At 40.8% G+C, this 26,635-nt stretch overlaps 1 protein-coding gene across 1 annotated transcript in view; it reads right to left on the bottom strand.

Annotated features, from left to right (window-relative positions):
* Positions 1 to 26,635, bottom strand: part of tpk1 (thiamin pyrophosphokinase 1) — a 75,175-nt gene that overhangs the window by 539 nt on the left and 48,001 nt on the right. Inside the window, exon 8 of the mRNA XM_071206977.1 lies at positions 22,399 to 22,507. Coding sequence (XP_071063078.1) covers positions 22,399 to 22,507 — 109 coding nt within the window. The remainder of the gene's footprint in view (positions 1 to 22,398; positions 22,508 to 26,635) is intronic.

Here is a 26,635-nt window from a genome sequence, read left to right as displayed (position 1 = left end):
AATTATTGAGTGGGTAGAATTTGGTTTCTGGTGTCACTAGTTAACTTTGTAATGCACACCACCGGTTATGTCGTATTCAGAGGCCAAGCAGTTCCCAGCCAAATAACTCAAATTCAAGAAAGGACGACAGAAGACATGTTGAAAAAAACAACATAGTATAGCATGTCAAACTAGGGCATGATATCATATGAAGATAAGGGTCATCCCTCCCTTACATGACCGAAAAGTACCATGTTGAAAAAAGAAGGTATTTTATGACGAAATAAGGCGCAGTATAGTGTGTAGAAACCAGGCGTAGTAGTATGTCCTTAAAAATTACAAAAACGACATACTATAAAAAAAACGACATAGCACATTATGTCGAAATAAGGCATGATATCTTGTCATAAAAAGCATAATATCGTATGTTGAAAAAATGAAAAAGGTGAAATTGCGTAATATATATAGTATATGTTGAAAATGTCAAAACAAATTCAACATACTTTCCGACTATTTCGATATACTATACTATGCTGTTTTTAATCATATTTTCGACATAGTCACATGTTTTCTGATATTTTTTAGATACTATACTATGCCTTCTAGATTTGCTTTGGTATTTTCAACATACGTTGTTCTTCTAGCACCCATTGACCCGGCAGAATTGATCTATGTAGCCCAGGATATTTGCCCTTTTAAGATATTATTATTTAAAGGTTAAATCATAGTTGGTGAGACATATGCTTCAATTATATAATGCTATTTCTTTGTGCTCTATTGGAACTGAAAGGGATTCACTTGCTGAAATCATACTTAGCCAACACTGACTTCAAGTGGTCTGACCAGGAAGTTCAGTAGACCCTTAAATAAGTATTCATTTTTCACTTATTGCATTGTAATGTTAGACTGGTAAAAATAAACAAATACCTTAAATGCTTATTTCTAATATATTATATGGAAGTTTGGTTTGAGGAATTATATAAGGAATAGTCAATATATAAGGAAAGTAACAAAACCATTGGGTGTGCTTCAACAGGTCTAAATGGCGGGGCTGTGCGTGTCAGTTTTCCCATTAACAGTTACATTTATTTATGCATCGTTGACTTGTTGTACCCTGAGAGTGGAGCTGTTGGATCGTGTCTAATATAAAAGGGCGAACTCGCCTCAGGAGATTTACACCTGGGGCTCTCTATTATTCATTCGATATTATCCGTCACTGTGTTCTCGCAATCCACAGCAAATTAAGCAGTAAAACATTTCTCCCCTACGGGTCAGGACATGTGGCTTTTATTGAGTTCACAGGTGGTTTGTCATACTTCACAGAGAAGACACTGCTTCACTTTTATCTCTTTGGAAAGTGTTCACCTGGTTATATCTGGTTTGCTTGTAGTCAGTGAAGAGTAGGGATGGGAACGATTAATCGAATATTCAAAATTATTCAGGTATTCGAATATGAGAATTTAATAAATAAATTCTCTCTCTCTCTCTCTCTCTCTCTCTCTCTCTCTATGAGATCATCACTAGAGACTACTATGCTCTTATCTCTCGAGGACTATCTCTCTCTCCTCTCTCTTCTCTCCTCTCCTACTATCTCTCTCTCTCTCTCTCTCTCTCTCTCTCTCCTCTCTCTCTCGCTCTCTCTCTCGCGCTCTCCTCTGCTAGATAATGGGCTGGCTGCCCCTCCCGAACGCGATCATGCTGACTCAAATCATGCTGACTCAAATCTCATTTTATGCCCACATTCCAGCTGAGAGGGTCTTCTCTACAGCTGGCTGTGAATCGTCTCCGCACCCGCCTCTCCCCGGAGTAGACATGCTCATATTCTTAAACAAGAATGAGTATTGAATATCTGCATTCTGTGATTGTTACAGGTTGTTGATCTCTGTCGTAATAGGGTTACGACACCCTAACCCGTTATGTTGTTCGTGTTTGATCCCTCTTTCATTAGAAAAACAAGTTATGTTTTAAGCATGAAAGCTGTAGGCCTGTAGCTGTCAACTGTTCAAACTGTGTCAATACATTTGACATATTCGACTTGGTTTCTATACTTATTTGAACATGTATTTCTTTTTTTGTCAACATTTTTTTTATTGGATATGTACATTTCGGTTAACCGTGTTTTTGGGGGTCGAATATAAATTTGCTTTCAAATTCCCATCCCTAGTGAAGAGTGTCTGAAAGTGAGGGGGATTAGCTCCAACTAGGCGGACCACATGGACTTCTCTTCATGTCAATCATCCCATTAATTACTCTCTTTTACTTTCATTCCAATCTGCTCTTCTGAATATATATTTCCCAGATGGAGGACCTTTGTAACTATTCGCACTTTCATAGATAACAGAGAATACATTATCTTCCATGACTGCACTCTTTGTGTCGTTAAGGGTTCATACAACATATCATTAAGAAAAGTAATGAAATACAGAGGGACAAAATAACGAGAGAATTGAAACCTACTAACTGATTTCACCAGAAGTCACTATACTAAATAGTTGTAAAGGAATGCCGTTCAGTCCTACATACTTAGATCTTTTATAATATGAGTATGCAATGCACGCCCAATGAGGGCACGAGATACATTTGTGCGTGCACGAGATGGAAGGCTGACAGACAGGGCGGCAGTACTTTTTACAGTACTACGGCTTCCACAGATGACATTTTTTTATGGATTTGTTGTCAAAGCACTTCAGATATTCATTGCTATCGGGATGTTAAGAGCATTCCATGGAATATAACAAAAAGTGTATCTCGAGCCGGTTTCTGAAACGTACCTACCCCACCTTTAATGTAAGCCAAATGCTACAAGAAGCATTTCATGGTATGTTACTTAACAATCTATGTTTCCGTTTTGTTTCTGTACTCTTCTCATTGGTGTGGAGTGTCTGGCGTGGCTCCCAATCATTTAGTCATGATGATAATAATATTAAACTATGATTGAAAAAAGTATAGCTTCTTCAAAGACACCAATTGTCACGGAGGCGGCCATTGCTGCGTCGCTTCCCAATCAGTGCGCTCACTGTGATCGATCTGCAATCTGAGAGAAGATGTGTGGTGTAAGTCACCAAACGACCACCAGAGGCAGCAGAGCACCACGGCAGGAAACATTAGGAGGCAACAGGATGGCATAGTGGCGCCTACATTCACACACACACATGATCTCTTCTGTCTCACTCACACACACACACACACACACACACACACACACACACACACACACCACACACACACACACACACACACACACACACACACACACACACACACACACACACACACACACACACACACACACACACACACACACACACACACACACACACACACACACACACACACACACACACACACACACACACACACACACACACACACACACACACACACACACACACACACACACACACACACACTCTTTAACGTACAAAAGGCTTGTAGATGGCTTCATTAGCAATCCCCTCCTCAAAGCTGATGCCGATCAATAGCCGCCCGTTACAGGGGGGAGCGAAATGAGCGTCGCACCCGCCAGTGATAACAATGGAGATGTTTGCTGCCTGTAATTGCATTCCAGCGCCACAGCAGTAAGTAGACCGTATTTACAGAACAAATGACCCAGGAGAGAGGGTCGGCGAGCAGAGAGCCTCACACCCTCTCACACTGCAGTGGACAGGTAGAGAGGGGCATTATGAGAGGTCGGAGCCCCTCTATTTCTGCCTCTCTGTGGTTATTTTTGTAAACAGGTTCGAGAAGAGATGATAAAGGTTGCACCATGAAGCATTTCAAGCATGGAAAAATGTGTCAAATGATCAGTGATGTATTAGTGACGAAGACGTACTACCACAATTCAGTTTTTAAGCAAAATGTAATAAATATAATTGGTCTTTATATGAAGCTACCAGTCACAGTGAGGTATGTGGAAATAAATTAAAGAATAGCATGAAGACATTTTCAAATATATACGAAAAAGTCATAGTATAATATGCTGACAAATATAAAAAAGTAATACTATAGCATATTAAAAAATATGAAAAAGGCAAACAAAATATGAAATAAAAAAGATATTAAAATAGTCGAAGAAAATTATGTTAAAAAGATTTGCTAGTATAGGTAGTCGACGCGTAAACTCTGCTTTAAAGTATGTATATTTAAACGATGATATTGCCGGGAATATTTGACACATCACACCTTTAACGTAAAATTGATCTGTTGCCTGTGATCCCATGTACTCCAACACAAACATCATTCTCCCTTCACATTGTGTTTGGCGTGAAACCCTTTTCAACGTGACTTGTCATCGAGAGGCAAATTGAACTCATTCAGTCAGATCCTTCAGACTAGCGCGATATCAAATTGCATCGCGCTTCACAGTCCGAGAGAGACAATCATTTTCTATAAATCATGTTTGTTCAATACTGAGCTGTCCAATTACTAAAATGAGGTGAATGTACGACTGTGTTTTGCACAAATTCTACCGCACCTTCAGAAAGACTCCGTACATTATTGCAATAAATAGACTGAACAGAATCTGAGTCTGCCAGAAGGTATTTTTTAAAGTTAAACCCACCAAATATTTCTCAGGAATATACTGTATTCATTGACAAACTCTACTATTCATCATTTAAAAAAGCTGAAATGAATGACTTGAGCTCACAGTTCTGCAGTTTGAATCCAGATGAGGCAAAGACTTTAGTTAATGCATACTTTTCAGTGTTCAGCCGAGCTATATCTTACTCTAACAGAAGATTGTGGAGGGCTTTGAAAGTAAGGACCAGGATGCGGTGTGAAACGGGGAGCCAGTGGAGTTCTTGGAGGACCGGGGGTTTTGATGATGTGATCTTAGGGTTTTGTTTGAATAGTTGATTCAAGTCCTTTTGGAGAGCGAGCATTGATGGCAGAGATGGGGACTCGGACTCGAGTCGCACTTAAGTCGCGCACACAGAGACTTGACTTGACTTGGACTCGTGACCAAAAGACTTCAGACTCGACTTGGACTCGTGTGTTGGGACTCGTGAACAATCATTGTGTTTTCTATTGTTGGCGTATTAAAGGCGGGGTAGGTACATTTGAGAGAAACCGGCTCGAGATCGCTAGAATTTGAAAATACACAACCGGAGATAATCTGCTAGAGGCTGCTACTTCCTTATAGAGCCCGCCTCCTCCAACACACACGAACGCGCACATGACCAATGAGGGCACGAGATCAGTTTGTGCCCAGATGGAAGGCTGACAGGCAGGTAGGCCATCCAGTTACTTTAGCCGGGCTCATTACGCAGACGTGCGCGCCTCTGTTACTACCTCGTAGTAACACAATAGCGACCGGCGGCACATCTGCGGCTGTACCGCTTGTAATTAGGTTCAACTACAAACACTTCGAACAAAACGCCGGCGGCACCAACAAAAGGAGCGCACACTGCAAAGTCTGCAATATCAAAATCAAGGATGCTGGCGCAACAACGTCGGATTTCATCAGGCACTTGAAAAGTCACCCGGAGAGGTCAGTCACATTAACGCATATGGACGGTTAGCAAACATGTTTAGCTCAGCATCAGCTGTGTAATGCTAACTTAGCTTGCTGCTAGCTTTGTAACTGAATATTTGAAAAGATGAGTGAATGTTTGCTTGTCACACTTGTTTGAGTTGAGTGGCGTTGACATCCAACTCTTGACATGACATAAAAAAGGTCGGTAACGTTAATCATTACGTTCCGCTGCGTTAAACGTATATACAAAAATACATAGTTACATACATAAATACATCTGTGGATTTATAGGCAGGTTACAGGTTTATTGTTGACCACGTAACGTTAATGTTACAGGTTTATCAGGTTACCATGACACTGGCTTTGAGTGAGAGGATAGAGGAATATGTTTATTAATAGTAGACTTAAAAGATGTCATTAGAGACCCAGTGTATAATAACACAGTAAATGCTTTGAATTGCTTAGATATAGCTGTGCAGTATTCTTAACAGACTGGATAGCAGCAGACAATAGAAGGCTTATTACAACCAGAAGAGACATGAGACTTGACTTGGACTCGTGACCAAAGACTTGAGACTTGATCAAGTCTCACCCCACAAAGACTTGAGACTTGACTTGGACTCGTGACCAAAGACTTGAGACTTGATCAAGTCTCACCCCACAAAGACTTGAGACTTGACTTGGACTCGTGACCAAAGACTTGAGACTTGACTTGGACTTGCAAAAAAAGACTTGTGAACATCTCTGATTGATGGTACTCCATGACAGAAAAAAAACCTCACACGTATTATATAAAATGTACAAGTGCTTCCAATTTGTGGTAAAGAACTAAAACCAACAATAGTTTGGAATCACTGAGCGGAGAACGCTGCCTGTTCTATTATATTATATCCACCCTGCAGGGCCGGACTGGGACAATAAGCCAGGCCACTACCAGTTTTTTGTGCCATTTTGCTGGATTTATTGTCAACTTTTACAGTGTTGCTGCCCATAGTGATAGCCCTCTAAATCTACTAATAAACATATGGACATGGGTTACTATTTAAAAAAATGTGCAAATCTATTTAGGAACCTATGTGAACATATTTTAAGTGGGGGTGTACCTCAAATCCTATAGGGGGGTCCGGGGGCATGCTCCCCCGGTAGAATTTTTTTTTTAAATGTTGGACTTAAATGCATCAATCTGGTGCATTTTGAGGGGGAAATAAAGAGACTACACCCAGATGAAACAGAACTGTATACATTTACATAATCATAAAATCATAAAAACATGGCTATAACCAATAACATACCATATCCAATATGAAATGACATTGAAACTTGTTTATTTATTTGTTTTTGGTTAATTTATAGTTGTGAGTGTGTCTGTGCACCTGAACCAGCCTCGCCTGTCTCCCTCCTCTCCCTCCTGCTCCTCTTTGAGGCAGAAGCAAAGACTAGTTTTAGCTCTCAACAAGTTTTAATAGTTTATCTTACTTTTTTTCACCTCGTTAACGTTTTTATTTTTTTATTATTCATGCATATTTTACTAATCACTCCCCCTTCAAATGGAAATATGTGTTTACATAAATGGTGACCAAACCGTTTGAGACCCACTGAGATAACTTAGACTAAGTTAACTATCTAAACACTCAGAGAGTCCTTTACCTCACCTGAGCTGGAGTTATCAGTCTCTCAGTCTGACAGCAGAGGACTCTCCTCCACCTTGTTGTTGAGGCCGAGGGCATTAGTATGATCTGTATGAAAGTGGCCATGTCGGCAGGCCACATCATGTAGACAGCCAGTCACCCTCTGTGAGGCAGAGTCAGACCCACATTTGCGCAGCGTTGCGTTCACAATACATACATAAAAAAAAAAATCCTCAGGCCAGCAGGCCACTTAGCAGGCCAGGCCATCGGGAAATCTCCCGATGGCCACCCTGTGATTTCTATACATGTCCTTCACTTTCTCTACCTGACTGTCTGCTTATATTGGAGGCTATTTATTGGCGCTGAGAAGAGCCAAGGCGAGCGCTAGCAGTGTTAGCACCATCTGCTGTGTGATGATAGCCGCTTCTATTAAATGTTTATGATAGCGCTGCGGGGTTTGACTAAGAGTGTGAGGCGACAAACGCCGGCTAAAGTTGAACTTCAGATAAAAAAACTCATCTCTGCTTGGTATGAGTCAGGCAAGAGACATAAACAAACGGAGAGGAAATAACATACTTTTCCGTGATTGTGGCGATGTCATGTGTTTTTTGATGGATTAGCTAGTAGTGTCATACATTAATATCCTGCAATGAATCCTGGAGTTCACTTTTCTAAACATTATGCTAATGCAGGTTTGGTCCAAAGTATGTAAATGTTTGCACACCTCCTCTTGCAATTCTGCAGCTCCACTGGGGGTACTAGTAGTTCACACCAGGCTGCTCTTCTTGTGATGTGCACAGTGCTGGAAATCTACAGATCCATAAATAAAAGCATAAAACAGCAGTTTTCCCTCCCGCTGCACCGCTACAGAATACATACACTTTTAATTTCCCCTTCTCCAGGACCTTGAAGAGCGGAAGCGAATGAGAGAGGCAGGAAATAAAAGGGAAGGGGGCAGAGAAGTGAGGCGTTATTATGTAGCAGGGAGAGAGAACATGTATAGAAAGGGATATGAAAGAAAAAGCGAGACTGGGAGATAAAGGAAGAATAGATGAATTTCTTTAGACTGAACCCCGGAAACAAGGACACGCTAGGCGAGAGTACGGACAGAATAACATCGCCAGGGAAAAAGAGATATGGAAAGAGTAGGAGAAGGTCAGGGTTGGAACAGGAGGAGAGGTCTTACAGTGAAGATGTCTTGCTCTGGCAGGGAAAGACCTCACTGAACCTACCGAACCATCTATCTGTTTGACGACAAGATCAATTACAGTGCTTTACCTGTGAAAACAATTGTTCCCAGTGTACAGGATGCGTGGTGAATACTGAGTTCTCAGACTGCATGTACTGCTGAGCGCTGAGGATGCATCTTTAAATGTCTTGTCAACATATTCTTCGAGATTTACGGTTTCTAAATTCACATCAAAAATGTTTGCAGCATCACCACTAAGAATGGGAACACAATCCCTCTTCTCTTTTTCCTATCACGCCGTGTTTTGCAGAGAACCAGACATCATCCCATCACAACAAAAGATGGACTTTTACACGAGCGTATCGACTTCAACAATAAGTAAACATGTTTATATGCCAACGTGCACTCTACCTGTTTCCTCTCACACTTCAGAGTGTCAGAGAAATGTGGAACATGGCGGTGAAGTCCTTATTAAAAACACTGTCTCATTTGCATGTGTTTGTGAGGCTTGCATTTCAGAAACAGAGCGTTCTCATTAACAGTGAGGGCAAGCTTCCTAATCTTGCCCAAAGTTTACTTTTAATTAAGATTTCTCACTTGCTTCCGCTCTCTGTGAGACTTTGCCGTCGAAATCCATCTGTGTTCATGTGTTTGTTTTTGTATCAAAATCAGCACCGGTTTGTGTTGGATGAGTGTGTCTGTGTGTGCAGCCTTGTTGCACTACTTCATGTGGTATACGAATCTTGGGGAAATAAGTTAAGTAACCCCATCTGGTCGTTTTATCTGACGTCTTTGAAACATGGTGTTTTTAATAGCATGAGAGTATCTTGTCCGTAGCATGTTTCCTATCTGTAGCTAACGGTGGAAAGAGGAAAAAGGAAATAATACACATGATAGAAGGTGTGTGTTTTGCCCCTATGTGTGTACGCTTGTATGATTTTACATTGTGCAATAGTGATACAATCTTCTATCACGGTATACTGCATTACAGACCACAGTAGAGATATAGTATAGTACCTTTTCTAAAGATCGCTATGGCTTACAGAAATAATCAGCTGTGATTAGGAACAACTCAAATATTGCAATATTTCAAACAAATACCTTGATATGGACATTAAACTAATTGAGGTAGGATGACTAATGGTGCAGAGGATCATCATGGGATATGATCAAAATCTAGTTTGTTGCTTCTTACAATGTCAGGAATACACTTTTAAAGCAATGTGGACAAGAGGTCGTTCAAATGCTTAGTAAAACAATATATGACAACTGTCCATGAGATTGAGTGTCTTCTTTATTAAACAGGACTGCATGCATCCTTTAAGCCCACTGATACGGATGTGCCCTGATGTGTTTTTATTAAACATGCAAGTCATGCTCTGGCACCTTCTCTGTATCCAGTTTTCAATAAACGTGCATTTTAATATAAATCAACAAGGACTTCACGTCTTTAAATATCGCCCAACTACGGCGTATATGTGCATGTTTCAGTTTGTGCTTTTGTGTGCGTGTAACGGCCCGTCCACACAGCGGCGTGCGTTGACGCTTCACCATTCACTTTGAATGGGGTGATGTCACTTTTCGCCGAACTGCATTGTGGGAAGCGACGTGGAGCGTCGCTGGCGTGGCTCGCTGCAAAAGCGATGTTCAAATTTTGACGCCTCGGCAGAAGCGTCAGCCAATCGAATCATATGCCAGTACAAGCTCTAGCCAATCAAACCGCTGCGTGTGTGTCAGGGGAGGGAGATTCATGTGATTGGTTGTCGGTCGAGTTTCAGACACGCCCGCCGGCAAGCGTCAACGCACGCCGCTGTGTGGACGGGCCGTAAGTGTCAGGTGCTTGTTAGTGCACGGGCCGTAAGTGTCAGGTGCTTGTTAGTGCACGGGCCTGATGATACTGGGGTTACGAGGAGCAGTGTTGTGGAGTACTAGCAGCTCATTTGCATATCAAGCTAACTGCACATCTTACAGAGGAAAGCCTCCTCAGCCTCTCTGCCATCAGTGAGGCTGACAGCCATTGTTCATGCTGCACACACACACACACACACACACACACACACACACACACACACACACACACACACACACACACACACACACACACACACACACACACACACACACACACACACACACACACACACACACACACACACACACACACACACACACACACACACACACACACACACACACACACACACACACACACACACACACACACACACACACACACACACACACACACACACACACACACACACACACAGTTGCAAAACAAAGCAAGTGAATAAAAGAAGATACATTCATACCCACGCACACACACTTACACACACGCTATGCAGGGAGGAGTTGGTTTGTAGATGACAGCAATGTGTTGTTCATTATGATCCATGTTAAGCGGAAAACATCATGACGAAGCAGGTTTTAACACCCGCAATCTCACACACACCGTGCAAGAGGCCATATTTCAGCCTGTGTTGCTGCAGGATGAAGGCTTTGTATATTAAGCTGTCGCACAGGGGAGGGCTGAGTCACAAAGAAATTACCAAGGAGGTGTTCCCGCACCCCAGCAGATAACACACACACTCGGACACACACGCAGGATAGAACTCCTGTCAGTCACAGATGGAGACATATTGTCTCGCTGACCTTCACAGCAATAATCGTCAATTGTTTCTGACTTGTTGGAATAAAGTTCTGTGGTGATTTAAAGTCCTTTTAAAAGCAGCCTTGGAGGAATTTCATTCATCCACAATAGCTCTTTACTTCTTAAGAGAACATAATGGATGGCAGTACGAGACATACCAGGAAATGAGTGTTCAAAGCATAAAGCCTCCTGGTCATTTAAACTGTGGCTGCCATGGTGCCACTGGAGCGCTGTGTGTAAGAGTCTAGATTAAGTGTTGGTTTATTTCAAAGTCCAGCAAGTTGCCGTCAGGAAGAAAGTAACGCATCAGCAGAGACTTCTGAACCTTAATCAGGAGAAAAGCTGAGCTCATCAATCAAAATATAATATAATATATATATAAGATATCATTCAAAACCCTAGATTATTAGAAAGTCTTGACTAGAATGAAGTTGGAAAAATAGCTTAAAAAGTGCATAACAAGAGCAAGGGTTTCTTTAGACTAGATATTTAAACATATTTAAGTAGCACTGTAATGAAACTAAAACCATGACTTAAGGGCTTCCTCTTCTTGTTTGAAGTCCTAAGAGAGGGCAGTTATATTGATTGAACTGTTAAAGATAATCACTCTGAATAAATAAATGAATGATTTTAAGTTAAACTCACACAGGTCATAAACGCTTTGGAAGTAAGCCAACTCTAAATACTTCACTTGAAGCCAGGGGTAACCGACTTAATGCATCAGCTATTCAAACTGAGTGTTTACAATGTGTACGACTTAAACCAGCCGGTGATCTTATCAAAGCCAGCCAGTCTTTTTCAGATGTTCAGCTCTCAGTGCATGTCTGCTTAGTTTGAGCTATGTTGTTAATGAATATATAAACTTTTTAAAGGTCCTTTTAATGACTGCCTCGGAACATTTAATGTCTCAAAAGTAGTTTTCATAAAGTAGTAATGTACCAGCACTGAGCAACTCTACAAAAGCAATATCCATAAAAGAAAATGATAGAGGGGAACATTAAAATATTAAGCTATAACCGAGCCCAGGCTTTTAAAGTATTTGGGACATTTGAAAGTAAAAGGTCTGAATAAAAGGATAGAAAAAGTGTCAAAATGACTGAGCAGGCTGATAGTGTTTCCAACCATTCAACCTTTTCATCTGCTTCTCAGAAAAATAAATAGTTTTTCTAACACACACTCATAACGGTTGATGAAATCTTAGCATAGACATTACAGGACATTTAACCTCTCAGAGATACATTAAGTTGTTATTTGGATAAATACAACTGGTTTAATTAGAATACTGAATATATTGAACTAACAACAATGTGCTTTGTCGAGTTAAAGATATAGCTTTGGGGCTTTGCAGCATGCTTATTGCACCCTGTGTTTGGCCCCCATAGATACACACACTTGAAGGGAAGAAAGCATGTTGCTGCAGGTGTGTGCAAGGAAAAGGATAATGACCTTGACTTCATTGGTTTGTCACAGTCGTTGCTAACCAGAGATGAACAATAAAAGAATACAGGTCATTAACATCCCAACTACAGTACGGCGTGACTTCAATAAGTGATATCTGTGTGGGAATTGCTGCTGAGCTGAATTCTTTTCTCCAGCTCTGCAGAAAGTACTGCCAAACACGGCTGAACATGATAATCAGTGTGAATAAATCCATAATGCTAGAGGGAGAGAGCAGCCCCCCATCTCCACACACACACACACACACACACACACACACACACACACACACACACACACACACACACACACACACACACACACACACACACACACACACACACACACACACACACACACACACACACACACACACACACACACACACACACACACACACACACACACACACACACACACACACACACACACACACACACACACACACACACACACACACACACACACACACACACACACACACACACACACACACATCACTTCAGGGACATTACATTGACTTACATGCATTTCCTGGAGACTTATCCTTACCCTAACCCTAACCAAGTCTTCACCCTAAAATTAATGATCCCCCTTATGCGGACCTCCATTTTGTCCCCATAAGGGAGGCGAGTCCCCGCACGTGACTGTGTAAACAGATGTAGGTCCCCACAAGTATAGTAATGCCAGGCCACGCACAGTGTGACCGTGATTTGAAGGTTACTGTGCAGAGAGCGGAGCATGTCAGTGGTTTCCATCGGGTAACTCCTATTTTATGGCAGTTTGAGACTCAATGACATCCCTTTACGTCAGATTAATGTCACACTGGTTATTGGCTGTAGGCGGTCCACTGCCACTTATTCTCCACAGGGCAGAGCAAGGGCAATGGGATGCTCAACAGCAGAGGAAACAAGCGGGGTAAAACAGAGGTTAAGGCTACTTATTGCAAATAAATGGGCGTCTTAAAGTGTCTCTGCAGACATCGCCAATCACCAAGCAGCGCCTGGCCAACAAGAGCCTGTTTATGTTCAAACACCAATCAAGGGAACTTGATTATTCTGCATAATCATCGGTATCAGCGACCGCAGTAGAAGGTTTGAGAAGAAAACGGCATGCCTGAGTCTGCCCTCGCTTTTGCTACAAATATTAACACTTGCAAAAAAGGGGAAAATGCTGCCGGTCTTTTTTGGTACAAAATATTAATATGAGGTATACGTTCACTTTATCCTTATCCCAAGAGCAGTAATGAGTTGCACTTTCACATCTGCATTTACAACTCAAACCCTGCAAACAGCCTGGAGTAAAAGCCAGACGTGCAAAATAGCTGGGAAGCTTTTCCTTTTAAGTGTTTTAAATGTTTGTGTGCATATATTTAACGATAAAGCCAAACAAAGCCAGTGAGTGGTTCATCCTGAGATCTGAATTTGAATGTGTAGGGTGACTTTAAGCGCCTCACTACACACATCATGTATTTGCAATTATATTAATAAATCTTATGGCAGGACGAACACGTGAAGCTAAAAACATACATCAGGAAATGTCCCACAGATGGTCGCTGCATTATTTGGTCCAAGACTGGAACAGATGTACGGTCTGACATTTAGAATAATGGCGAGAATAAGGGATATAAACAATATTGCAGCAAAGCAGCAGTTCAGAGGGCATACAATTAACAAAGGAGGATGGGTTTAAAGAAAAGCTGGAAATCCCTTTTCTATCTAACAATGTCTACGGAGACGCAGATGGAGAAGAAGAATCAACCACATTTACATAAAGTGATGTTTAAAGAAGAGGTCATTCATAACACATCACTACAACACACATTCCCAGGGCTATCAGCTGTCTACTGCCATGTCCAGTCTGAACTATGATTTGCATATTTCCTATCTGTTCACACAAGAGAACAGAACAATCCCTTCTTCAGTCGAGAAGCAGGGCAGGGCGCCTCACTCCCCCCTCCAGGTTGACATTATTGGATCAGGGCTCCAAAGCAAAGCAAAGCCGTTGGAGCCAGAAACAGAAACTCTGAAGCATGTCCCTCTCTCAGGCAGATGCCACCAGCCGCAGGAATACTGCCGTCACAGTGAGGCCAGGGCAGGAGGAGCAGCATCGAGGAGAAAACATGCCTGACCACAAGCAATCATCTCATTCGTCTTAATTCATCTCAGTTTAAAGGAAAGGGAAGTCTGGTTTGTTCAAGGACGCCATATCGTTCCAACATGACTGTGCAGGAAGAGCGAGTAACGCTATAGGATTATGTTTTGTTATCAACACACTACGCAGACGTAAAGCTAGCCTGTGGAGCTTTCCTGTACACAAAGGTGTTCACATCCAGTCTTACTCTCAAAAACAACACAAAACTGTTCATCACAAATGAATGCATTTACTTTCTCGTAAAAGCAACCAGATTTTCTTTAGACCTGCAATGTTTACATCCATGTTTACTAGCCTGCAGTCTTCTTCTCCCCTGACTTTACTGATGCATTTGTTTGTTTCTTGATGTGTTGCCTTTAGCAGTCCCCCTGCTTCCACTCCTCCAGCTATTTATTTAATGTTTTACTTAATTATTTGCCCATTTTGTTTGTTTGTTTGCTCACCATGTAAAGCGGCCTTGGGTCCCTTGAAAGGCACTATACACATTTCATCTATTATTATTATTATTATTATTATTATTATTATTATGAACTGTTGATCACTGCCATTGGCTGGATTGGCTGTGTGTGGTTTGACAATTTAGACAAAACACTTATTTTATTAAAATAATTCAAAACGTTCAAATGTCACAAGGCGATGGGAGTATTTCTTGTGTGGGCGTTGTTACATCCTGGAGTCTCCATTGGTTCTCTTTTAAGGCACCTGGATGCTCATCCAAAAAAAAATATTTTAGCACTTTGTAAAGAACACAAATTGAGACTTTTATACGAGGAAGATATAATATCAGTGTTTTCCCCTACCATTGTCTTGGTAGGGGAAACCTAATCCTAAACCTAACCCTAACCAGAGCCCCGCCAACGGAGCCCCCCCCAACGGAGCCCCCCCCAACGGAGCCCCCCCCAACGGAACCCCCCCCAACGGAGCCCCCCCAACGGAGCCCCCCCTGAAATTCAAGGTGTTTAAACAAAAATAAAATAATAATAATTTTTTTTTTCCACCAAATTGCAACTAATCTTTATCCACTGTCACTTTTCACATGTGCTCTTTTATTAAATAAACTAAACGCTTACATTTTAAGTTGTGAGTTTAGTGTTTTTGACCCTATGAAACACTGATGCATTAATCAATAACCAGCACCCCCCAAAGCAGTAAACCTAGGGGACACACTGTAATATAGTTATTAGCGTGCTCGTTTCCTTTTATTTTAAAGTCTTTATGCTAAGCTAATCTAACATAGGATGTACTAACTTTCACAAGAGAGCGATAAGGTTGAACCATTACTTTAATAAAACAACTAAAACTCGTCTACCGTCGTGTTGAAACACAGCTCCACAGCTCCTACTCTATACAGCAACCCTGTATCAGTACTTTAATAACCATACACATTAGTTTATGTTACTCGAGAATCCTTTCACTGTGCTGGTCAGACAATGTAATATAGGTGCAGGATGTTGAGGAATGTCAAGAGAGACAGGAAGTAGTAAATACCGGGATGTTGGGGGGATCCGACGGAAGATCAAATAAATAAGCGGGAGGAAGCTGATTTATTGGCCGATGTGCTGGCAAGCATCAGCGGTTGTGAATCGTCCTGGAGAGAGAAAGAGAATCCCTTCCAGCTGTGAAACTCACTCGACTGCAAAAACACCTCAACTGTGATATCTCCTGTAACCTGATATCGAATCATTGGAACAATAAAAGTACTGAGCGCAGAAGACACGGATTAGACGAGGGAATTAGGGAACAAGTAGTTGTTTTACAAAAAGTGAAGGCAAAATACTCGTTATAAATTGACTACATTACAGCCAAGTTTCTATATAGTTGTGTGTGTGTGTGCGTGTACGTATGTGTGCGAGCATACAAACTCCTGCTAGAAGCACCAACACACTTCCCAACAATTTCCATAATCCTCCATTTCCTGCTGTGTGTCAGCATGCAACATCAAATGCATGAGACACCTGCTGTCTCTCTCACATGTCATCACATCCTCTTTTTTTTCACTCTGCTCTCACATATTTTCCAAAATCCTTCTTTTCTCTTCTTGCATTTCTTATTTCATGTCTCCCTGTCAACCTCTGTCTCTGTCTCTCCCCCTCTTCACCTCACCTAACACTTTTGCACATGTATAAGAACAAATTAAAGGGCATGCGTGTTTTATTTGGAAATATACGCTATACAAGTGTTTTAAAAGTAAAAGTAAGACATGTTCAACCTCAGGGCTTTTACTGATTAAAGATGTTAATATCCAACATCTATTTTTGAATGAATCGGAATAATTAGCTAAATCTATCACTTAATGTTCATTATGCAATGAGTGCAAATATTCCAAATACCCACCTAGAAGACATGCTGTGAAAAGTATTAACAATTATCACATGAATATATATTTTTGGTTGCCTTAAATGTTTTGCATTATAAACGTTGTGTTTTATATTTGAAGTGTGTTTGTTTTATGATATATTTAGTCATTTTAACACATTTCAGTATCTTTAAAGTGTACCTTACAAAGCGCAATGTAAATAAAATGTATGACTACTGTGTGTTTCTGTCTTCTATGTTAACATACTGATGGCACAATTATAAAGATATTCTGGAAACGACCATGTCTCGTTATCACATAACTGGAAGGGTCGGTCTGTAATAGTGTGTGTGCATGTGCCCACTATTATTAATATGACACTATTAACACGAATGGAATAGATAATTGGAAAATCGCCCTGAGCTACTATCCAAATCCCACAGCCCATCTTAAAAATACACACATATGCTCATATGTGAACACTTAGCCACAAGCGACACATGCATTGTTCGCACATTCAATGCCAGTATTTACTGACAGTGCTCGGGGGAATTAAAAAACTGAGGATTGAAAATTAATGTAACATAAAGAAGGTGATAAGTAGCTCAGCTGTCTCGGTAATAATGAGAGGGGAGATAGCGAGAGGGAAGATAGCAGGAGGGAGACAGATAAGAAGGAGAGCAAATTTTAAGCAAAAGGGAAGAATACAAAGGAAATAACAGAAGGAAACTACAACAGCTTAATGTGTGGGTAATATTTGGGCCAATCCGTCATCACCACATTTCATTCAAGTCATTCACTCCCCTCCTGCTATTAGCACGTAGCAGTTGCTTCATTATATACTTGTACACACCCCTGCTACATTGATACCTTCACTACACTGCAGTCACTTCATTATTTAGTAGTACACTCCCTTCCAGATCCACTCCCTGCATTTCTCAATCCCTGCCCAACAAACCAGAGGCTCCGTGCAATCAGCCTCGAGTACGATGCTAGGTGAAAGACTAAATAATGTATCTCACAACAGTTTTATATAAAAACTTGACAATGGTGAAGTCAAAAGGGTAATATTTCAAGTGTGAGTGTAGCTCTAAGACAGCAACTGTTCAATTCTCATTAATACATCTAATTAAACAATCATGCTTTAAAATATATTAATAAACGCTTGCAGATACATACTCCCACTTGCAACCCCAGATCAGCTGTTTCTACTCTCGGACTTAAAGGTGGGGTAGGTAAATTTGAGAAACCGGCTCGAGATCGCTAGAATTTGAAAATACGGAGTAAATCTGCCACTTCCTCACAGAGCCCCTCCTCCAACACACACGAACACGCACATGACCAATGAGGGCACGAGATAAGTTTGTGCCCCGATGGAAGGCTGACAGGCAGGGAGGCCATCCAGTTACTTTAGCCGGGCCGGCTAAACGGATTGGTTGTACTTTTTACAGTATTACGGCTTCTACAGGTGACATTTTGTAATGGATTTTTTGTCAAAGCACTTAAGATATTCATTGCTATCAGGATGTTAAGAGCATTCCATGGAATATAACAAAAAGTGTATCTTGAGCCGGTTTCTGAAACTTACCTACCCCACTTATAAATACTTTGTTGGCATATGTAGTGATGTTATTTAGCTTGCACTAACTCGAGGCATTGTGGAATATGATTGCTGTACAGATTTCAGATGTTTTAGTTTGAAAAAGGCCTTTTATATAACTGTAAATGAGTACCTATGTTCAATACGTTGCCATCTTATTGATAAACCAAGCTTTTCACACTTTCGTAGAGTTATTATAAATGATAGATACTCAAGGCAAACTTTGACAGAAAATCAACAAGATAAAAACTGTATCCTCTGGCTGAGAGGAAGCTCAGCTCTGTAAGCGTACGTGTGTACTGTTTCTGATCTTAAATCACAACAATATAAATGATTGATTTACCAACAGGAACACAGGATATAATTAACTTGGGCCACAGTATTTCAGATCATCCTTCAACATCCCCTGGAGAACAACACGCAGACGAGAGTTTGCTCAATGACTCACTTCTTTCCACACTGGATCAAAACAACATGAATCAGTTCAACATTTTATTCTTTAAAGCAAAAGTTAAAACAAGCTCTGGATGCAAGCACAAAGTCTCCTTTGGGGCAAGGCTGTAATGGCTGACAGCTCGAACTCTTTCTTTAGAGAAATATCATATATATTTCATCACAGGAAGGCTTTGAACCCAAGCATGAGGGACCATTTCAATGGCCTTCTGGAGAGTCTAACGCAGCGCTTCCACTGCTTGCTCAGGCTCCGCTCAACTTGAGTCATACTTTTTTGGTTTTCAATTGATAAAAGTTGTAGAACGTCCCTTTTACCTGGTACCTTTTTTGGTAGACCCTGATTCAAACAAAAAGGTGGAGCTAAAGAATTGCAGACCAGTGATAAATAGCCATAGAATCTTGCACAACATTTTTTAAATAGCCAAGCAAAGGCATCATATCTTGCCTCTTAAAGTCAACTATTTACCCAACAAAACTCCTGCCTTACCATCATTAGAAAAGGTTTGAGTAAATATCGATACATTAAGGACAAACTCTTAGTTATAACAAATGTACAAATCAATCAAGTTTCCCTCAACAGAAAGACGCCTGTTTGCTATCCTGGAAGAGCTTCCCATTAATATAAGGACATCAGGAAGTCGACACATCTTACATCGCAGACTGAAAGCCCAGCTGTTCCGACTGCACCATACAAGCAAATAAGAAAATAAAAAAACACTTACTTCTATAAGTAGCACTTGGCTTGTCTTATTTTATTTGAAGCAAATGCAGAAGCACTTACATTAGTTTGGCTTTTTAAAAAGATAATATAGCTGCAGGATTCTTGCTTTTTTCAGTTTGTTTCTTAATGGTTGAAGGTTCTCATTGTAAGTCACTTTGGATAAAAGTGTCTGTATCTCAACATGGACTGTTGCTATGTGAACTATTATACAGAAGTCCAGCACATAAGGGGAAAAAGTCCTGTTTCATATTCTGGTCCTTCCTCACAATCCTAACGGGAAATCATTAATTTCAGCCTTCCAAATATGCATATGATTAATTATGCATCTTGTTATCACTGGCTAATCTGCATAGGACTCTCGTGTATGAAGTCCCTCTCATTACCAAGCAAGGCCATCTCACAGGTGGGCTGAGTAAATATACAACACACAGTGGCTGAAAAAAAAAAAACAAGTTAATAAAAAGTGCTGGAGTCTCACACACACACATGCTTGCATATTTAAACACGCATACAGATATGTTCAAACTAGCACGGACACCCAGCCGTGCTCTCTCAAGTGTACACACACACACACACACACACACACACACACACACACACACACACACACACACACACACACACACACACACACACACACACACACACACACACACACACACACACACACACACACACACACACACACACACACACACACACACACACACACACACACACACACACACACACACACACACACACACACACACACACACACACACACACACACACACACACACACACACACACACACACACACACACACACACACACACACACACACACATTATGCGCCCCGCTGACAGCAGGTACTGCTGGATGTACTGATGGCAGGTTGGTGCTGCCAACTCATTAAGAACACAGCTGGCCATAAGGCTCAGAGTGTGGGGGGGGGGGGTGAGACCACAGCGGTCTTCGGTTGGGTGTCTGATTGAATTTCCAAGTTCATTGTTACATGTGTCTTTAATATATGAAACTCTTCTAAACTGCAGCTTCCCTTGACAGAAGCATCTGCACTTTCCTGGATGTTGTATTTATTTAGCGATGTTCTACCTTTAAGTATATGTATATATTTAAATATATTCACACCTTAAACTATATACATATATTTTCAAAATATAGTCACATAAATGTGCAGAGCTGTCTGAACAGAGTCAACCATGTTCTCTGGTGCGCAAGGTTGAGGATATAGACATGTAGAGACGATACACATTGTTATGACGAGGACTTGGAGAGTAATAGGAATTAAGTGTATACCTTGCTCTGGTTAGGATACATTTGAGACACTGCGTCAGGCCGTTGTGTCCTTGGGCAAGACACTTCACCCGGATTTGCTCCTGTGGGTATTGTCCACAGTACATGTATAATATCAATGTGTACTTGTAAAAGCGCCTCGATGACTTTGAGGCGTGAAGATGGACGGCGTGGCGCAGTGCATTCTGCGCTGTGCTCTTGCAGTCATCTTTACAGGACGGCCACTCCTAGGGAGAGTACTAGCAACAGTGCTGAACTTTCTCCATGTATAGACAACTTGTCTTCCCGTGGCCTGATGACCATCAAGGCTTTAGAGATACTTCTGGAACCCTTTCCAGCTTTATGCAAGTCAGCAGTTCTTAATGGTAGGTCTTCTGAGAGCTCTTCTGAGCGAGGCATGGCTCACATCTGGCAATGCTTCTTAAGAATAGCAAATTCAAAACTGGTGTGTATTTTTTATAGGGCAGGGCAGCTTCAACCAACACCTCCAATCTCGTCTCATTGGTTGGACTCCAGGGTGGCTGACTCCTGACTCCAAGTAGCTCTTGAAGAAGTCTTTAGCCTCGGGGTTCACATACTTGTTCCACCCTGCACTTTGAATGTTTACATGGTGTGTTCAATAAAAACACGGAAACATATAATTGTTTGTGTGGTATTGGTTTAAGCAGACTGTGTTTGTCTGTTGTTGTGACTTAGATGAAGATCAGAACACATTTTATGACCAACTTATGCAGAAATCCAGGTCATTCCAAAGGGTTCACATACTTTTTCTTGCAACTGTATATGTTATCGCTTGTGTTGTTAATGTTCTTCTTTGCTTGGACAAGCCTTTAAAATAAAACCTTCAGTTTGTAAGACATCAGAGTTCTCTTGTATCTTCATTATTTAGAGTCAATACTGTCCAGTGTTTCCCCTAGGTTTAATGCATTGGGGGGGGGGGTTGCTTTGGGATATATATGTTTTAAATCCTCTGGAGCAGAGAGGAGCTGTGAATTACTGTTATTGATTAATGCATCAGTGTTTCTTAGGGTCAAAAACACACAACTTAAAATTAAAGCGTTTAGTTTATTTAATAAAAGAGCAATGTGGAAAGTGACGATAGATATAGATTAGTTGCAATTTGGTATATATATAAAAAATAAAAATAATAATTTTTTTTTAAAACACCTTACATTTCATGGGGGGCGCGGGGCTCCGTTGGCGGGGAGCAGCGCCCCGTCCAAGACAATGGTAGGGGACACCCTGCTGTACAGACTGCTGTTATATGTGTATATAACTGACGGTTTGCACTCTGGTTAGACCCTCTTAATTTCGTTACACCCTGCTTGCATTATGTAATGACAATAAAGTAATCTAATCTAATCTAATCAATACATATGTTGAACAAAAAGGCTGAATTTGTTTTCACTCTGAACACAAATGTATGGTTGCTAGATTATGAATCTGTATGAATATGAGAAAACTTTGAGACAAATTACTGGCAATGGACCATCATTTGAATGCTTCCAAAAATACTCACTCAGGTTCCATTTCAGCCCAGTAGTGGTGGTTTGGCAGGGTCCTCCGACTGGAATGAGGCTGCACCAGTCCCCCTCCAGGCCGGTGTTCACCTCCAGTCTGTGGCTGCCCTGCCAACACAGCATGAACATCAATTAGTGTGTGTGTGTGTGTGTGTGTGTGTGTGTGGGTGTGTGTGTGTGTGTGTGTGTGTGAGAGAGTCTCTGACAGGTGGAAACAATAAGATAGAAGAAAATGAAAAGACAAAAACAAATGTGGAGCATGACTTCTTAAACTTTCCAGGACCCAAATGAGAAAGCAAGCTTATCCGCCCAGGGACAGAGACTCATTAAAATAAATGATTGCCCATGTCAGCGCTGCAACCCATTTTCACTTCCTGCAGTGCACGCACTTAAAAAGAATACCTTGCCATTTTGAATTAGAGTCTATTTTACTGTGTGTTGCATGGAGGGAAAATACTTTTGCATGAACACATAACTGTTATACTCGAAAATCAGTTGTACAGTTATGAATCATAAAAGGGACATTTATACTTTTCTATACGTTTATACTGAAGGGTTTTTTATTATATCACAAAAGCATCTACTGACGATGGGAAGGATGCTTGACAATATCAAGATGTCGCTTTCGATGGCGTGTGAGTCACAGGTGATGAAATGCGTTTGAGGTACAGTGAAGGCTTTTTAAGAAGTGTTCTACAAAGGAAATTAAATAGGAACAACATTTCAAAAGTCACACAGAGTACTCCTTTGAGAAACTAGAGCGGCGTACAGAAAAAACACACAAGAGTGTAGGTGCAAGGTAGTGTCAGTACTGAATAATGATTTTGCTCTGAATTACTGTGCTGAATGTAAAAAGGTCAGAAGAGTTCATTCAAAGTATACAGAAAAAGATATAAAGAAACGCCGAATGTTATTACAGCACGTTCCTTTTATTCAGTGCTTTGAATTTCTGCAGGCTACAAATGTCATGTATGCTCAAAGAACCACACACCCGATTACAAAGACAACACACTTTGGCAGCCAGAGCTTAGATCAGTCAACTAAAAGCATCAGGCAGACACGCGCAGACAGGCACACTCAATTAAGAGTTTGAAATGTTGAAAGTGAGACATGTTTAAAGAGTTCCCTTAGCTCGGCTTCATAGCGCTGCAGAGCCAGAGGGAAGGAATAATGGGAAAACATATAAGCGTCGGAGCGTTTGTTGTTCTGGAAACATCCCCGAGGTTGTTTTCTATACATAAACACAGTTCCTTTGTGTAAATGTGTCAGAGTGAGAGTGTGTGATGAACAGAGAGAAGGGAACACAAACACACCATCTCCAGCAAATGAACAACACACACACACAACATTTCCTAAGACATTATTGTGGAAGATTTAAGTTCCAATTTAAATAATTGCTGTAAAATATTTATAAAAATGCAATAAAACAGGCTTGTGTAGGTGGTGTGATATGCACCAACAGGCTTATGTTCATGGTAATTAAAGAAATGTAGGAATAAGAAACATCTGTGCGGATGCTGCTCTTCAGCACAGATGCTTTTGGCCAAATGCTAATGTCGTCGTGCTAAAACGCTCACGAAGACAATGCTAAATGTGAAAGGGGGTTTCGTCTCGTTTGTGTAATGTTCTTATCTAGTTTAATGAGATATATGATGTACCCAGTTAAACATATCCAAACAAGTGTTACTTTTTCTTGACATCTTACAATAAATAAATACAAATCTTTACCTAAAAGTCAGGATTATCACTTGGTGTCGTTTTAGAGGCACTATTGAACCTGTCCTTGGGTTTCTAAATATATTCTTCATCCTCACTCCCCGAGAGCAACATTAGAAAACATGTCATTAGTTGGTTTGAAAAATTAAAAATACGAATATTTCAATAATATTCTTCAAGTTTCTTGCAAAGTTGTTTACAGGCAAAGTTGAGACTTCTACTTTGCTGTCATGCATTTATTACACTTACATATTCATATCAGTCCAGAACAGACCATCCAGGGTCAGTTCTTCAGCTCATATATATATTTTTTTTATTCAAATGCCACATCGGTGCTAACTTGGGATGAGTCACCACAAGTTTCACTCCTCAAAAGGGCATCGGGTAAACAAGCCGGTGCGTTTGTGCTTAGAGAGTGATTTACGGCACAGATTGGCCTGGCACAGCGCTGTGAGTGTCCCACCGCACAGGGAGCTATCTCAGGTATCTTCAGGGGCTCCGATACCAACTTCAGCCAATGTGAGTCTGCTTGGCCCCCGCGACAGAGACTCAAAGCAGTCAGAGCCACCACGAGAAAAACAAACACTACAGATGAACCCGGAGCAACTTATTTATTTTCTTTTATATTTAAATCAAGGTAAATTTAGCATCACCTTGAGACCTCGACTGATTAAAACATCTCCTTGTCGTGTAGGGACGCAGAATAAACAAGCCCTCGCAGTATCACCGCATATAATTTAATATAAGACACGAGAATTATGCAATGCCCTCAGCCAGCTATAGGAAACACAAGATTTATGCATATTTCCCCAAGAGAGCATAACACTGTGACACCTCTGAGAAACAGGGGCCAAAAAACAAAGACACAACACTGATTAAATCAAAATCATGTCTTTAACTTAAACATGCAAAACAACAACATATTGGTTTTATAAGTAGCTTTTAGGCCATAAGCAAAACTTTCAGGTAAAATAATTTGTCAGATTTGCAAAAATGCATATACCTGGTCTTAATGAATTGTGTGTGTTTATGTGTACTGAACTTGTACACTGTGTATGTTTCCATTGGTACTCCGCATCCCGAAGCTAAGCACGTAACAAAGTCGTGATTGCATGAAATACGGGTGGTGAAGATATTTGGCAAAAGTTGTAAACACTTCCATTACAGATGTAACGTGAACAAATAGCACCGGGTCTTTCCAAGGTTGCGTTCACCTTCATGTACAGGCATCTGCGTTCATCAGTCGCCGGCGAATCGGAGCTGCGTTGACAAACGAGCTTAATTTACCCTCACTGAAGTAAGATTAATTGGAGGTGTCGAGGTATGAAGCAGCAAATGACAACGCGCCTTTGGAATAATGACAAGCAGTAGTGTGGGGGGGGTGAGTGCATGAGAGAAATGTTTACTTAACATGCTACAAGGTGTCATCAGGAAGGGTGACTGTTAGTTATTTGTCCGGAAGATCCTGCAAATAAACAACAAAGGCAAGAAAGAAAAAAAACAGTGTGAGTTTCAAATGGCGTCGGCTCGGCCTACTTGTAAACTCAATCAACTGAGGAGCATGGCTGGCATCAAGGAAAAACTATTTGGGAGCATCAAAAGAAACTCTCTATCATGCACAACAGCAAATTGGGGCGCCATAAGAGCAGAGAAGTGTGTGTGTGTGTGTGTGTGTGTGTGTGTGTGTGTGTGTGTGTGTGTGTGTGTGTGTGTGTGTGTGTGTGCGTGTGTTGAGGGGGTGCTGTTCTTGAAGTGATTACTTAACAATGAAACAAAGTGTTCTGCACTCCAATCAAGGTGGAAACAGAAGAAGGAAAATAAGTGTTTTGAGAAAGTACAGAAAATGAAGACAAGGACAGGGAGAGTGGGTGAATACAAAGGCAAGGAGATGCAGAAACATTAGTGGTGGAAATACAATCTCTGTGGGTGTAGTTTTTATATTTGATTCAGACAGCTATAACAAGTCATGTATGTAACGTGAAATATTGGGGATACTTCAAATTCAAGGATAGATGCAGCAACCAGCAAGTGTTATAATTTTACTTTAATCTCACTTGGCTGAGAATTGTATTTATATTAATTAATTAAAATATAATATATATATTGACTTATCTATAAGCAAAGGTTAGATACATATACAATTAAAGGTATTTTCAGACAAGTACTTATGTTTCTCATAAATTATTTTATTGGTAGTAAGTGTGATATTCATTTTTGAGGAATTGTTTGAAGGATTTTTAATCCCTGATTGTAAATTATATGAGACGTATTGTTGTTGATGAGGCTATAGTGCAGGGGTGGGGAACCTCCGGCCCCTGGGTCGTATACGAGGTAATTTATAAACACACGCAAAAAAGAAAAACATTAAAGAAATCTAGACCGCAAAAGAATTAAACAAGTGAGTGCCTGTTTTTCCTGGGCAAGGTCAGGGTCCATGAACACAACACGAGCCTAATCACGTGGTGTCTGACAGGGTTACAGTTCTGACGGAGAGCACCGCACCACAACGCCGCTCCGGCA

This window comes from Pseudochaenichthys georgianus, chromosome 20 (genome assembly GCF_902827115.2).
Source record: "Pseudochaenichthys georgianus chromosome 20, fPseGeo1.2, whole genome shotgun sequence".
Lineage (NCBI taxonomy): Eukaryota > Metazoa > Chordata > Actinopteri > Perciformes > Channichthyidae > Pseudochaenichthys > Pseudochaenichthys georgianus.
Note: the sequence above shows the minus strand (reverse complement) of the source record. Positions and strands in the feature narration are given on the sequence as shown.